Source organism: Meles meles, chromosome 10 (assembly GCF_922984935.1).
Source record: "Meles meles chromosome 10, mMelMel3.1 paternal haplotype, whole genome shotgun sequence".
Classification (NCBI taxonomy): Eukaryota; Metazoa; Chordata; class Mammalia; order Carnivora; family Mustelidae; genus Meles; species Meles meles.
In genome coordinates, this window is record NC_060075.1 from 5,967,246 (window position 1) to 5,982,466 (window position 15,221).

General features: G+C 68.1%; 1 protein-coding gene across 5 annotated transcripts in view; it reads right to left on the bottom strand.

Moving 5' to 3' along the window:
* Nucleotides 1–15,221, bottom strand: part of AGAP3 (ArfGAP with GTPase domain, ankyrin repeat and PH domain 3) — a 51,472-nt gene that overhangs the window by 14,291 nt on the left and 21,960 nt on the right. For 2 of the 5 annotated variants that reach the window (XM_046020432.1, XM_046020431.1), the window contains exons 2-10: nucleotides 11,836–11,894; nucleotides 11,494–11,581; nucleotides 11,234–11,319; nucleotides 10,971–11,112; nucleotides 10,439–10,573; nucleotides 10,155–10,282; nucleotides 8,413–8,571; nucleotides 4,874–4,966; nucleotides 930–1,034 (exon numbers count right to left, since the gene is read on the bottom strand). In XM_046020432.1, coding sequence (XP_045876388.1) covers nucleotides 930–1,034; nucleotides 4,874–4,966; nucleotides 8,413–8,571; nucleotides 10,155–10,282; nucleotides 10,439–10,573; nucleotides 10,971–11,112; nucleotides 11,234–11,319; nucleotides 11,494–11,581; nucleotides 11,836–11,894 — 995 coding nt within the window. Of the gene's footprint in view, nucleotides 1–929; nucleotides 1,035–4,873; nucleotides 4,967–5,124; nucleotides 6,063–8,412; nucleotides 8,572–10,154; nucleotides 10,283–10,438; nucleotides 10,574–10,970; nucleotides 11,113–11,233; nucleotides 11,320–11,493; nucleotides 11,582–11,835; nucleotides 11,895–13,153; nucleotides 14,153–15,221 lie in introns of those variants that run through there. The other 3 variants (XM_046020433.1, XM_046020434.1, XM_046020435.1) reach the window with 3 other exon arrangements.

Here is a 15,221-nt window from a genome sequence, read left to right on the forward strand (position 1 = left end):
CCAGGAGCCTTTGGCCCCTGAGTTAAGGGGGGGAGGGCCAGTGCTCAAGGAGTGAGACAGGGAGAAGCCCAGGAGGGCAAGGCTGGGCTCCGTCCTGACCGGAAGCAGACTGCCCGCCAGCTCCCCCCAGGCCAGGCCTCGGCGCATCTTCTCGGCTCCGGTTAGGGCTGGCACCGGGGACCAGTGCCCCCTGGGTCGGGCCTGACACCTCGTGCAGATTCAGAGGCGGGCCGGGGGCCCTCAGAGGCAGGCCCTGGGCTTCGGGGGCCGGGGGCGGGGCCAGCCCACGTGCTGCGCCGGAGGGGCTTCGGAGGAGAACTCATTAGCCCCACAGTGGGGCGGTGACAGAGATGGATTCCGGTGACAGCTGTGCGCGGGAGCCACGCGGTGGTGAGCGGATGGGGGAGGCGGGAAGGGTAGGGGAGCCGCCACGGGGCCACTCTGCCATCGCTGCGCCCCGCCGCCCTGCCGGGGCAGAGGCCGACACCCTCCAGACCCCTCCACCCACCACCACCACCAGTCCGGGGCTCCCCTTCCCCAGCTTAACGGTCACCCCGGGGCCCAGGAACCCAGGGATCCCCCCCGCCGATGTGGCTCCCCTAAGACAACTGGCTGACAACCGCCGGCACCCCAGCTTCAGCAATTCCACGGAAACAGGCCCGGCCCAGCTCTCCGAACAAGGAGCACATGGGCTGCACAGCCCGGGGGCTGCGCTCTCTCGGAAGGGCTCCGTCCCCACGCCGGCTTCGTGGCTAAGTGCTCAGCCCGGGCCGGCGTCTGGGGGCATGTGCGGCCCCCGAACCGCCCAGTGCAGTCCTTTCTGAAGGGCGAGTCCCCCCCAGCTCACTGAGGCCTGCTTCCCCCTTCAGCCCGCGACTCCGCCCCCGCCCCCTGGGCCGCCCAGCTCCCCGCGGGCCCCGCAGACTCACGTGCAGGCTGGGGTGATAGGTGAGCAGCCCGTTGTCACAGAGCGTCACGTACTTCTTCTTCCACTCCTTGTTCAGGGATTTGCCACTCCGCTTCAGCAGCACGCCCTGAGGACAGAGGCTGGGTCAGGGACCGGGCCGGCCCCACCCGTGACAGGCCCCCGGGAAGCGCACAGTGACACAAGGTAACACCATTCTCCACCTCCTGTCCTCGTCAGAGGGGAGAGACGATGAGGACGGGAGCCGGTGGCTATCCCGACCGTCCTCCAGGAAGCAGCCGGGAGGGTGCCCCCCTCCCCCAGCCCATGGACCTCCCTCCACTGACCCCATCCCCCCGGAGTCCTGGGGCCAGGCCAGCACCAGGAGGCTGGGTGTCAGAGGGCAGTGCCGCTCCAGCCATTATGTCTCCAGGGATGGGTGAACAGGGCAGAAATCCCTAGAATGCCCCAGACTCTGCAGTGCGAGCCCCAGCCACTGGGCCCAGGAACCGGATTCTCTGGGTGAGCCCATGAGACTCGGTGTGGTGGGGACAGGAGCGATGGGATGAACACGGGCTCTGTGGCAGCGAGGCTGTCCATGTGTCCTGCCCACAGACACACCCTCAGCACCGTGACCAGGCGTGGGACACAGCAGACGCCCAAGAAACGTCTCTGGAGGGTGCGCTGGGGAAGTCGGTGGGCAGTGGGCAGACAAAATGCCCCCGAGGGGGAGCCCCACAGGAGGGGTTCAAGCGGAGAGGCGTCAGGGCCAGCAGAGGCTAGGAGAGAGCGGGGGAAGCACCCAGACTCCATCCCAGTGGGCACCAAAAAGGGGGAGTTCGAAGGTGTGACTTTGTACCAGCTCCTCCTCGAGAAACAGAGGCCCTGCTCTAAGACGAGGAAGAAAACAGAGGAGCGTGAGGAAACAGCATCAGCCAGGGTCCTGGGCCCCGGGGTGCGGGATAAACCCCAAATCTCTCACACTTCCGAAGAGAAGGCTCAGTCCTGAACGGAGCAGGTGCGCCAAGGGGCCACCGGGCCCTCCTGCCGGACCCGCCCCATGGGAACCCAGACAGGCCGAGAGTCTCCCGCCTCAGCAGATGTTCCCGATCCTCGCTACCACTCCCTCCTCCCCAGCTCCCTCTTCCCGCCTCCCTCGAAAGACAGATGCTGTCGTAGGAGGTGTGGCCACAGGATATCGAGCTGGGAGTTCTGGGTCACTTGAGGACACACTCTACGTCTTGGTCCCCTCGGCGTGAGAGACCCTCACAAGGAGCAACTGAACACAAGTGGTACTAATGGGACCTCCCCTAGACCGTATGGGTAGAACATTCCCGAAGGCAGTCGGACCCCGGCTCTGTGGTCTGCAAAGGAGCCTCAGTGGCCTGCTTCTGGGCATGGCACCCACCCCCTCCCCAGCCAGAAATGAGACAAGTACAGCTGCTCCTTCCGCCCTGCCTGCGGACCACACCGCTCCGGACCGATGGCCACATTCTGGAGAAGGCAGCCCCCGGCCTCCACCTAGGGCCTCCGGGCGGGCTGGGAAGACCACCGCCAGCTCAGCTCACCTGCTGGTCTTCTCCCTCCCTTCCACACCCCCGGCTCTCAGCGGGGAATTCTGCTCAGGCCCCTGTTCTCAAATCCTCCCCACTGGAGCCCTGCCCTCCCTCGCTGGACCCTTCCTCCGCCTCACGGTGAAGCCCTTCCCTCCTGGGTCCTGTCCCGGGTCCCGTCTCAGCTCTGGGTCATGGGAGAGGGAAGCCAGGCTCTGCTCCCGTGTCTGCCCCCAGCTAGCCCTCAACACCAGACAAGTCACGTTAACTGCCTCAGCCTCAGTTTCCCTGGCGGGTGGGGAGAACGGACTTGCGTGCAGGGCTTCCTCCCTCTTCCACACACAGAATCGGGATCAGGATGGGGGCGGTGCGGGGGTTCTTGCCGGGAGGGAACTCTCCCCTACCCAGCACTCCGGCCCCTCCTTCGCCCGGGCAGGGCGCTAATGAGCTCAGCCAGCGCGTGGTGGGCAGGGGTGTGGGAGGACTGGAAGGAGGAAAGCGAGCACAGCTGGCCAGGGACTGGACCTTCCGCCCACTTGCGGCCCCCCATCCCCGGCCCACCTCTCACCTGCCTCGCACCTGCCCGCCCGCGCACCTGCCAGCCCGTGCGGGGATGTGGAACAAGCAGAAAAGGCTGGGCCGGGCTACGAGAGGCCTGATTCCCGTTCACGCACACCCTGCCTTCCAAGGAGGGAGATGAGCTACGGGGGTTCCCGCTCCCCTCCCTGGCCGGCCGGCTGCGCACGGCAGAGCAGGAAGCAATCTGGGGCAGAATGGGAGCGGTGCGGAGGCGACAGCCCCCAGAGGACCCGTTCCGCCGCCGCCTCCCTCCCAGCTCTGCCAGCCGGCTTAATTGCGGAGTCCGGATTGATTGGGAATGCAAATGGCAACTGAAATGCAATCTCCACTCCCAGCAGGAGTGGGGGGGGGATGGGAAGGAATGGGATGGGGAGACCGGGACACGAGGGTGGGAAGAGGGCCACGCCGGCCCCGGGCAGCTGGAGGTTGGGGGGAAGCACCAGGAAGGGCCAAGGCGCTGTGAAAACCAGAGCATGGACGGTCCTCACTCGCCCACGCCGGGAGCCCCCCTGTGGCTCGGGAGCACCTCAGGTTCCTTGCCCGGCAGGGTCCACCACTACTTGGGGATCCCTGAGCTTTCGTGGCCTGAACCAGCCAGGCGACCCAGCCGGCCTGGGGGGGACCGGAGCCCAGGTGCAAGTTCACAGGGCTCCACCCCATCCCACAGCTCTCCTGGCCCTCCCTGTGGGGGACTCAGGGAACTGACAAACCAGCCTGTACCCCCAACAGAAAGGAGACTTCTGGGGCTAACCCTAATCTCAAACTCAGCGCCCCGGAGAAAGCGTTCGTTGATGCGTTACACGCTCCTGCGTGCATCGGGTTCGGAGGGCACCCGCGCCCAAAGCAGAGTGTCAGGCCTGTGGGAGGCGCTGCGTCTGCACCGCCCCCCCCCACCCAGACAGGCAGTCGCACCATCCACGGGTCTGTGGGGTCCGATGCTGCACCCAGACACACAGAGACCGACAAGGCGGCTGGGCGCTGCCCCGGCCTCCCCAGAGGTGGTCCTGCCGGAGCTGTGCCTGCCGGGCCCTGTATGAGGACGTCCCAGGGGAGGACGGAAGCAGGGACACAGGGCCTAGAGTGACAGGTAGTTCCGGGACCGCACACCCTGTCCGGGCTCTCCGTTCTACACGGACCTTCACCGTGGGGTCAGAACGCCACGTGAAGAGAGAAATTCCGTCAGACTGCCCACGGCCCCCAGAAGGCCTGGCCTGGAGGGCCAAACCTTGACCGTCTGCTCAGCAGCCCCGCCCCACACCCCACCAGCTCCGCACAAGGATGCTCTGCTGTGTTCAAGGTCTTTTTCCAGCCCCCGGACCCACTCAGGGCGTCTGGGAAGCTCCAAGCTCCCTCCCGGAGGCCTGGCCCAGCCCTGCCAGGCGGAGACTCGGAAAGGAGGCGCCCGGGAGGGGGCGGCTCAACTCAGCTCTTCCAGGGAACAGAGGCTTCCACGGAGAAAACGGCACCGACGTGCCCCGGGCGGGGAGCAGCCGTCGGCGTGCCCCTCAGTGCGTGCCCCTCAGAGTGCTCACCCCTGAGCTCCTTTTCCCGGAGTGGGGAGTGGGACAGGTCCGCGGGGCCGCCCAACTCCTAACGCCCAGGCTGGAGAGCGGAGGAGGACCGCAGGCGGCTCTCTGCTGCCCCCGTGTGGCCGTGCGGAGGAGCTGCCAAGGCCGCTGGAGCCGCCACGGGACGCCTCCAGCCCAGGCGGCAGCTCCTTCCAGACATTCAGGCCACACGCCCCAGGGGCCCCGAAGGAAAGGACCATCGTCCCAAGTTCTTGAGCCTCATCCCTCATGTCCACCGCTCTCCGGCCACCAGGGAAAGGAGTGCTGACCTGTTTGATGGGGATGGCCCGGCCGCTCCCGATGCTGTCCACCTTGCAGTCGGCAGCCTTCTTGTCCCGGTCCAGGTCGGCCCCCTTCCGAGACTGCAAGAGAAAAGAAGAGGCGCGTTACGAGGGCCCAGGGTCCACGGGGGACAGCAGCCCACCTGGACTCCCCTGCCCTCCCCGCCTCCCTCCTCCTGGGCAGGCCCTAGCAGGGGCAGGGCCGGGGCGGCGGGACCGGGAAGGAACGGAGACACGAGTAGTCCAATGGGTTTATTCTTACACACGGCACCATACAGAGCAGCACAGGTCACTGAGCCAGGCCCGCCCCTTACAGGACAGCAAGGACACGGAATACCGAGGGCGCGAGGAGCCCGCACGCAGCCCAGGGGGCTGGGGCTTAAGAGAAGGGAGGGGGCGAGGAGAGGTGGACGGTGGGGCTGAGGGATGGCGGGGAGCATGGGGCACGGTAACCAGGGAGAGCAAAGTCCAGAAGTGAGCGGGCGGTGGCCCGTCTGCGGCACAGACACCACACGGCACGTTGCACCGAGCGCGGTCGGCGAGGCCCGAGGGGCACAGTGGATGGAGAGAGAGAGGAGAGAGGCCAGAAGAGGCCCTGCGCCCCTGCCAGGCTCCTGGGGCAGAGCCCGCCCCAACGCGGATCCTAGGAAACGGGGAGGCCAAGAGGGGGAAAGGCAAGCGCGCGGCGGTGGCTGTGGTATCCGGAGCGGAGCAGGAACGCAGAAGTCCATGCAGGAAGGAGCAGAGGGGGGAGGGGCAGGAAAGCTCCCCCCAGGAGCAGCTGGGCCGGGCCGGGCGCTTGGACGCCCCCGCCCCTCTGGGCCTTGTTGCGCTGGCCTGGCGCCGGGCGTGGGGCCGAGCTCCCTTCTTCTCCATGCAGCGAGCCTGGCGCAGCGCGTCCAGCTGGGCCTGGTCCCCCGGCAGCCCCCAGCCGCGGGCTCCAGCGTTCCTAGCCTTCCCTGGGGGTGGGGGTTAGTTACAAAGGTTCCTGTGGGTCTCTGGAGTGGGGAGCACGGCGGCCGCTTCTCATCTGAGAGCAGTCCCAGGGCCCGGCCCGCCTCCGGCCCCGCACAGGGAGAATGTCCAGAGGTGCTGTGTATCACCACCTGGTCTTCTAATTTGGAAGGAGTTGGAAAGGCCTTTTTGTTGATGAAAAGTTGGAAACAGTGGCACATATCTGCAAATATCGAAAGAATAAAGATTTTGGCAAGTTATACTCAAGCCCCGCACGAGTCGGTCAGCACTGGTGAGGACAGAGACCCAGGTGCCTGGGGAGAGGCGGCAGCGGGATGAAGAGGAGGAGGAGGACGACGACGAGGAGGAGGAGGACGAGGAGGAGGCGGTGGCGGCAGGGGCCGCGGGGCGGTCCGGCTCATCAGGGAATGTTCGCCACTGGGCGGCTGGGACCCCCATCCCTTCCTGTTCTCCCAGGCCACCAGGAGCCCAGGGCACGGGCTGGGGGCACAGGACCGCCGCCTGCAGGCGGGGGGTGCACAACCATGGGAGCAGGAAGTACCGGGCCACAGGCCTCTGCCCACAGCCCCACCATCGGCACCTGCCCCAGGCTTCTCCTGGACGCCACAGCCTCTGCCCCTTCAGGCCAGGGAGGAGGAAGGTGGATGGGACCGCTGCCACCAGGTCCCCGGACCAAAGAGCTGGGTGGGGGGAGTGGAGTGCGGCCTGCCACGGCCGGGCTGGTGAGCCAAGAGGCCCCCAATCAACCACCAGAGGGTTCCCTGGGAGCCCAGAGGGGCAGCCCCCCGGGGACGAGAAGCAGGGCCAGAGTGGCAACAAAATGAGCACATGAGGTCGTGGGGGAGACTGGGGACATCGATGGCCACATCCAGGGGGTGGGTCACAGGGACACTGGCCACGGAGCAGACGTGGCTCTGCTGGGGACGATGACAAGGGCAAGGAGGTGACCCCGAGAGCGACGATGGTGGGGGAGGTCCCGAGACACACTCCTAGAGACGGACGGGTCTCGAGGCCTCCTCGTGGACAATGGCGCAAGGGAGGTCACCATGGAAACAATGAAAAGGAAAAAATAAGGTCGCCACAGTGAGGATGGAGAGAGGGAGAGGGCCCGGGGAAGGCTGGACGGCAGGCGGAGGCAGCCAAGCAGGCAGCGGGGAGCACGGAGGGCCACGGCGAGGAGGCTGTGAGTCGGGCACGGACGCCGGACAGAGGGCGGCAGGGAGGGCAGCAGGCCTGGCAGCGGAGGAAGTGGGAGGTTCTGGATGGGATACAGGGAGCAGGGGCGCAGACAGTGGTCACTGCAAACACAGGCACCCGGGGGGCGGGCTCTGCAACGGCGGGCACAAGCAGGCAGCCCAGGGCGGTGCGCAGCTCAACGGGCATGAACAGAAACGAGATGCTTCGAGTCTAGGCAGGCTGGGGCTGGGGAAGTGCCATGCGCGGCAGCGGCTGTCAGCGGGAAGGGGTGATCGGCAGGGACGAGGAGGGGGCACGAGGCGGGGACGGGGGTGGGCAGACCGGGCAGCGGTGTGCCGGGCAGGCGGAGGAGAGAATGAATGGACGAGGCCTGGGGGCACTGGCTCTGTCTGGGCGGGGCTCCTCGGCGCCTGGCAGGGCCTGCCCGGCCAGCCGGACCCAGGACCAGGCCGAGAGCCAAGCCCTGCTGCTCGGAAAGAGGCGCGCGGACTGACGCGGAAGCACCGAGGGCTCTTCGGCGAAGCCGCACGGGCAGCTGCCCCGCCCGCGCTTGACCCAGGACTCCCAGAAGGGCCCGGCCGAGTCCCCGCTGGAAGCTGAGAGTGTGGGGCAGGCACTGGGTCCCAGGGGCCGGGCCTGGACAGCCAGCGGACTGGGGGCGCCCCGGGGCCGAGGGGCTGGGCCCCTAGCTGCGCAAGGGATGTGGGCGCCCCGTGGGAGGTCTAAGAGGGGAGAGGACGAGCCCGTATGGGGGCCCGAGGCCGGGCGGTGGGGCGCAGGCTAGGCCGTGGGAGCCAAGACCCAGGGGAAGACGTCTAGGCCCTCAGCAGAGCCGCTGTAACAGCAGGCGGGAAGCTAAGGTCAGGGAGAACGAGCGGGACGTGGACAAGGGGGTCAGACCCCCGGTTCCAGCTCTGCCAGTTAACCCTCCGTGGAGCCTCAGGCAAAGAGCCGTGAGGGTCTGATCCCCAACTGTGGAATCGAGGGTGCCGGGGGCATTAGAGCAGACGTGTCCGAAGACGCCTCCCCAGCTGGGGCCAACAAGCCCTCGGGGCTGGGGGGAGGGGGGGCGAGTGTGCGGCAGAGACAGGAGGGCCTGTGTGTGCTGGCCACGGGCGGCCCCCCGAAAGGCTCAGAGAAACCGTCTGGAAGAGTCTGGATGTGCAGGAGGGCACGGGGAAGGAGCCTAGAGAAGCGGCGTGTGTCTGTGTGGATGGCGTCTTGCTGGCTTGGGCTGCCGCGGCCCCGCATCCGTGGCTCTGGCCTGCGCCCTCCCGGTGGGGGCCTGGGGGCCGGGCCCTGCCTCGCCAGTGCCGGCGGCGGGCCGGTGGGAGGGCGGCGCGCAGGGCACATACCGTGAAGATGTTGGAGCGCCGCTTGGACTGCTTGCGGACGGGTGTGGGGGTGGAGGAGGCCGCCACGGTCTCGATGCGCAGCTCCCGCTGGCTGACGCTGGGGGTGGAGGGGACTGAGGAGGAGTAGTCGCTGAAGGCGCTGCCGCCGCCATTCGTGGCCTAAGGACAGAGAGGGCTGCTGAGGGCTGCCGGGGAGCGGGTGCGGGGGCGGGCGGCAGGCGGGAGCTGGGGGGCCCCCCACCGTGGTGGGGAGACCTGGCCTGGGGCTCGCGGGGCAAGAGAGGAGGAAGGCGGCACGGCCCCGGGGCCGGCACGAGCCAGCCGCCACTGTCGGGGCTGGCCTGGCTAGGGTCCCCGCAGGCGTGGTTCCATGCCTGCCCATGAGCCGGATCGGGGCAGGGTAAGTGCCAGGGGCAGGGGAGCCCTGCCTCACGGTTGGGGCGGGGGGGGGGGGGTGTCGGGCATGAGGGAGCAGGTCCTCTCGGATGAGCCCCCAAGTCTGTGACACGTGCCGAAGATGTGGGAGGCCAGGGTTGGGCGCAGGGTGCTCGGGGAGGCCGAGGTCCCCTCCCGGACAGCATGCGCGCCAGGGGCAGGGTTACGTGAGAGCCGAGGCCGAGTGTGGCCAGGAGCCGAGACTGCTCGCAGAGGAAGCAGCAGATACGGGACAGAGCGGGGAACGGAAGAGAGACAGAAGGGAGCACAGGATGGGGACAGAAAGCGCACGGCTGCAGCTGCTCCCCGGGAGCCAGGAAACACGCGAGGCACAGCGAGGCCTGCTCCCTCGCTGCCCAAGAGGCTCACTAAGCAGAGAACGCATCGCGCCCTGACAGCCTCCTTGAGTCCTCCCCTGCACAAAACGTGCAGAATGCCCCCAACGGCTGCCCCCTGGCCTCAGAGCCACACGGCAGGGCCCGCAGGCCATCATGCCCGACCTCTGCTGGCTGATGAGCAGAAAGACCCAGCGCTGCCCCTTCCTTGCAGGTGGGGACGCTCCCAGGGAAACCCCTGCTGTCTCCCGAAGCGTGAAGGGCGGGCGGGCCTCCGGAAAGGCAACCAGCCGCCATCAGAAAGCCGGGGGGCCGGGGGCCCTCGAGACTCCAGCTCTCAACAGAAGAACAGAGACGGTCAGCTGGACCGCTCAAGCCAGCGCACCTGTGCCCACGGGGGGGGGGGGGCTTCTGCGGAGCGGGGGACGGACTGCAGAAGTCCCAGAAGGAAGCACCGGCCCAGATGCTGAGGGCCCAAAATTAACCAAGCAGGAAGAGGGCCGGCATCCCCAGCGGTGGCACAGCAGGAACGCCAGCGGGACGCGGCTCAAAACACGGCTAACACCCCACACGGCACAAAGGCCACTGGCCCCTGGGGGGAGCCCGTGCTGCCCTTGGAACTGCAGGGCCCACTGGTGAGGAGGGAGCAGGCCTGGGAGAGCCCCTCAGTGCCCCGCGAGTAGGGTTCCACGGGGAACGGCTCCCGAGCCAGCCTCCGGGGCGGCGGGGCAAGCCGGGTGGCAGCAGGGACGGGGACGAGCGGGAAGGCCAGCACTCTGGGGCACAGGGGAGGCCAGGCCGGTCGTGCAGGCAACGGGGAGCTCAAGCCAGCGCTTTCACACTAATCACAAGGCGGGAGACCACGCAGGGGACAAGGGACGGGGCAGGGGGGTGTGGGACAAGCAGGCAGACAGACAGGATGACGAGGGCCGAGGGAGGACGCGCGGTGGGAGGCAGGGAGACTGGCCGCACCTGGTTGATGTGCACGGCCGGGATGGAGGCGGCGGACACTGCCGAGTGGCTGGGGGAGTTGGGCAGTGACTTGCAGGGCCCGATGGCCAGCTGCTGCTTCTTCCGCAAGGCCACTACCTTCTGGGCCACTGCAGGGGACAGCAGAGTCAGTTACCCCTCTGGGGAAAAGGGAGAAGCCCAGCTTAGAGCTGCCCCCCAGGGCGCACAGCCCCACCGCCCACGGAGCCTCCTGGGCCCCTGCTCTGGGCTCTGGGGGCGCCCCCCCCGCCCCGCGCCCGCGTTACCATCCTGGAAGACACGCTCCACGTTGAGCCCATAGGTCGCGCACGTCTCATAGTAGGTGCAGCGCTTCAAGTCCGTGGAGAGCTTGCGGGCCCTGCTGTCGTCGATGACCCGCGGGTTCGCAGCGCTGATGGCGTCTGCGGGAGGGGGAGGGGCACTTTACTCAGCCTGCTGAGAAGCGGTGCCACGGACGGGGACCGGCGGGCAGTGTGGGCTCCGAGGGTGCCAGCGGACCATGCGGAGCGCGAGCATCCGGGCGTCCAGGCCCCGTCCCAGCTCGGCCACCGACTTGCAGTGGAAACGAGCTAGCCGCTCCGTTTACGCATCCCCCAAGACGTGGACGCGGTCGTCACACGGGTGGGAGGCCCCAGCTGGGAACGATCCAGTACACAGGGAGCAAGGAGGTGGTGCCCGCTCCGGGACGACACAGGAGGGGCTCAGAACCAAGAGATACCAGCAGGGGGCTTTCTCCCCTGGCCCCACGCACCTCCATCCCTCCACCCCCCGCCGGAACAGCCCAGCGGGCCCGCTCACCCTGCGTGCCCACCAACACCATGGGCACCTCGCTGGCGTTACGGAAGCTGCAGAGCCGCAGGAAGTAGTTGTACACCGTCTGGAAGCTGATCTCATCCTCCAGGCTGAACACGAACACCACCGCGTCCACCCACGCAGCAAACTAGGGGGACCGAGCAGAATCACTACCCACAGCCATTCTCAGCCGGGCACCGCGCCCTTCTGCACACACACAGCGTTGCCCAGGCCCAACCAGCGGCCCGGGGCCAGGGCAGGAGCATCACCTGGAGCTCAGGGGGGCCTCCTTCATCTCGGATCAGCAGCAGGTAACTCTGGCCATCCACCACAATCTCCTTCTTAAACCGACCCCCTAGGACAGAGTTCATGGTCAGGCCCCAAGTCGGGGGAGCCCACAGCTACCGACAGAGGAGACAGGAGGGCCCGGAAGGCTGAGGGGCTCCAGCCCCCGGGCACAGACGACAGCCAGGAGCCAGAGGGGGCAGAGCGGCCAGCCTCAGAGCCCAGGCAAGCCTGTGACGCTCACCTTCCGGGGACTCCTCCTGGACATAGGTGCCTGTCAGATAGCGGTGCACCAGGGCCGACTTCCCGCTAGACAGGTTCCCCACAATGCCCTGTGGGAGAGGAAGGGGCGAGAGCAGAGGTCAGGGGCGAGAGAGAAGAGACGGGCCAGGAAAGACGGAGGACCCTAGGAAGAGGGGCCGGAACGAAGGACCAGAAAGCTGAACAGAAGTGAGAGGCCACAGAGAAAGGCCAAGACCAGAGAAGGAGGGGACTGGAAGCAGGCGAAGCGATGCCCGGGCCCATCGCACTGGCCTGTGCCCACCCCGCCCCAGGGCGGCCTGGGGCCCCCCCAGATCTCACTCACCACTTTAAGCTCCGGAACCGAGCGGCTCAGGGTCCACTCCTGGCTGTTCACAAAGGAGTCTGCGGGAGAGAAGGCCGCCCATCAGGGCTGGGAGGCACACACACGTGGGCCACCCGCCACCAGCTGTCTCCTACACTGCCCCTCCCTGCGCCAAGGCCAGAAAACAGCACGTCCCCATGGCGAGGCAGCCTTCACCCGGTTCTCTAAAGAGCAGTGGGAAAATCCTTCCAGAGACGATGGGAGCAATGACGGTCCTCAGGGAGAGGACGCGGAGAGGCCCAGCTCTCCTAGCCGGGACCAGGTCCCTCCTCTCCCTTCTGTTCCAGCAAGGTGAGCAATTCCCACCCCGAGCCACACACCCCAGACCAGTAGTTCTCGGCTCAGACCCAAGCTGGGCCGGGCACCTGGCAGCTGGGCCGGGCACCTGGCAGCTGGGCAGGGGGGCCAGCCTCCCGCGGCAGCGAGTAGGAACAGCTCACCCTCACAGGGTGGGGCCGCCCACCGCATTCCTAGGCGGGGTGAGGAGGGAGGAGCCCTCACCTGGCCTTGCTGTGTGAGGGGCAGGTTGAACGGGGAGCTATCCATCCTCCCCCGGCTGGCCCTCCTCCCCAGGCTCCTCCTTGGTGGGAGGCCACCACTCCTTCTTTCCCAGAGAGCCGCCTCCTGGGCTTGCCCGCACTCAGGTCCAGGCCCTTCTCTTCTCTACCCTGCCTCTGGCAGTGTTCAGGGGAAGAGAAGCCTCCAGCTCCCAAGAGCTCCCGGCAGCCCCGCCGCCAGACCCCTTCTTTCCTCTCTGCTCTGTAATGGACATCCACCAGCCAGCTCCAGGAGGCCCTAACCGGGCCGGCCTCTCTGCCTGCTTCCCCTCCCCAGGCTGTCTCAAAGAGTAGCCACCACCACCGATCGGGTCCACAGGCAGTCCCTCTGCTTTCGGGCAGAGGCAGCCAGAGGTGAGGACTCAAGCCCACCTGGAAGCCAGAAACATGTGCGCTCTCCGCCCCTCCCCGGCCTCGGTGCCACGCGTGCCAGCAGGGAGGAACGGGCCCTTCCGTGCTGGTCTCACATTCCACCATGCCAAGGGCCAGCGGTAGCACCCGGTGGCAGGGGACCCAGACTGGACGCACCTGCAAGTCCTCCCCGGCCACAGCCACCTTCTGGGCCACCATGAGTCACCCAGAGCGCCCAGGTCGCCGGTCTCCCTTGGTCCCCGGCCGCAGGGCACACCCACCTCTCCCAGGCGGGCTCCGTGCGTTCTCACACCCGCGCTCAACAAGGGCCTCCAACCAGAGAGGGCTCCCGGCCGGGCTCCGCGCCTTACCACTCTGCGCGCCCAGGAGCCCGGGAGCCGCGGCGGCCCGGCGGCTCCACAGCGGCTCGGCAGGCGCGGGCTCCCTCCGGCGGAAGCGGCTGGTGAGGAGTCTCCAGAGGCCGGCGGCGGTGCGGGGCCGGCCGGGCTCGGGCGCGGCGGCGCGCGGGGCCTCGGCGCCCAGCAGCAGGTCGCGGCGGCTGGGGAAGGCGCCCAGGGAGCTGGCGTCGCCGTCGCTGCGGGTGCGCGCCCGGGGCAGCAGCCCGGACTCGGCGCGCCGGATCTCCTGGCCGCGGCGCAGGCGGAAGCTGAAGCTCTTCCTCAGCGCGGACAGGCCGCGCCGGGGACCCGGGGTGCCCCCGCCGCCGCCGCGCAGCACCTGCCAGCGCTGGCTGCTCCACAGCGAGGCGCCCCGCAAGAAGCCCGCGCTCCCCGCGCGGCCCAGTCCCGCGCCCGCGCCCTCGGCCGCCGCCAGCTCCAGGCGGTTCACCTCCAGGAACGTCATGCTGGTGGGCCTGGGCCGCTGCGCCTGGGCCCCCCGCGAGCGGCTGCGCCGGGCCAAAGCGGGGCTGGGCGCGGGGCTGGGCGCGGCCGAGCCGGGGAGCCCCGAGGGCGCGGGCCGGGGAGCCGGTGGGGGGCCGTCGGCGGGGCCACGGCGGCCCAGGCGCGGGCGCAGGAGGCCGAGCAGCAGGCTGCGGGCGCCGGAGGGCGGGGGCCCCGGGCCGCCCGAGCAGACGCTCCGCGGCCGCGCCGGCTGTTCTCGCGCGGCGCTCAGGGCGGCCTGCAGGGCGGCGGCGGCGCGGCCGGCCGGGGCGCCGTGCAGGTCCAGCGAGTCGCAGACGCTGAGGGCGCGGCGGCAGACGGCGGGCCGCTCCCGGCTGCAGCTGTCCCCCCGCGGCCAGGCCCGCTCCATGCTCAGCGCCCGGGGGCGAGGGCCAGGCCCATGGCGAGGGGCACGGGGCGGGGCCCGGGCCGGGGCCGCGGCCGGGGCGCACGGACCTCCGGCCTCTGGGCACCTGGTGTCGGGCCCACGGAGTCCCTCAACGCTTCCACCTCGCAGCCCGCAAGCCCAGACCTGGAGAGGCCGGGAGCCGGCCCAGCAAGGAGAGGCGGCAAGCCTGGCCTGGAACACCCTGGAACGGTGGCGGGCGGCAGGGGAGTCAGCCTGCTGGGGCAGCCCCCGGAGCCCTCAGAAAACAGGAAATTCCAGCCCAGGGCTCCTCCTCGGGTTGGGGCGAGTAGGTGAGGAGCTGTCATTACCAGCCGGCCAAATAAATAACAGTCCAGAACACCACACACCGGGCCCTGTTTTGGAGACAAGTGGGCCACTTGCTCTTGCTCTAAAGGACCAAACAGTGTCATATGCCCTCTCTGACCCTCAGTCTCCTTGTCTGTAAAATGGGGGGCCTTAGTTTCTGGCTGAGACACTCTGAGGTTGGGAAGCTCCAGAAGACAGCTGCGGGATGCTGCAGGCAGCTAGCTCTTCTGTTAATGGCCGAGGTCATCTTCTCCCTTGGAGACGATAAAATTATCTGGATTCAGTGAAGTGTCCTGCCTAAGGGCAGTGGAGAATCAAAAGGTAACCTTCATTCCTGGACCACACAGTTCTGGACGAGTGACTCACTTTTGTGTCCCTGAGTCTCCAGTCTCCTGCTCCCTGGGTCTCCCCTCCTGTTCAGAGGCCGTCCAGAGGTCGGCTGGCCAAGGTGAAGTGCTGGCCCTCAGTGCTGGCCGGAGCCCGGTCACCCTCTCTGAGCTGAGATGCCTCGTCACCGAGTGTGGGCTGCACCAGAGGCTCATGAGGTTCAGCGCTCACCCCAGGAAGGGGGCAGGAAGCCGGGAGCTGCCCCGCTGTGCTTTCCACTGCATTTTAAACATCAGCCCTCTCCGAGGCCTTGCAGACAAGCTAGTCTACTATGATCCGGAGGACCAGGGGCACACTGTGAGACGGATTGAGAAACCAGTTCAGGTCGTGGCAAGGATGGGAGGGCCTACATGGGCTTTAAAGAAACACTACTCCCCAACTTCCTCCACCTCCCCACCCAGCCCCCCCCGCCCCCCCCCCCCCCCCCGCCCGCCC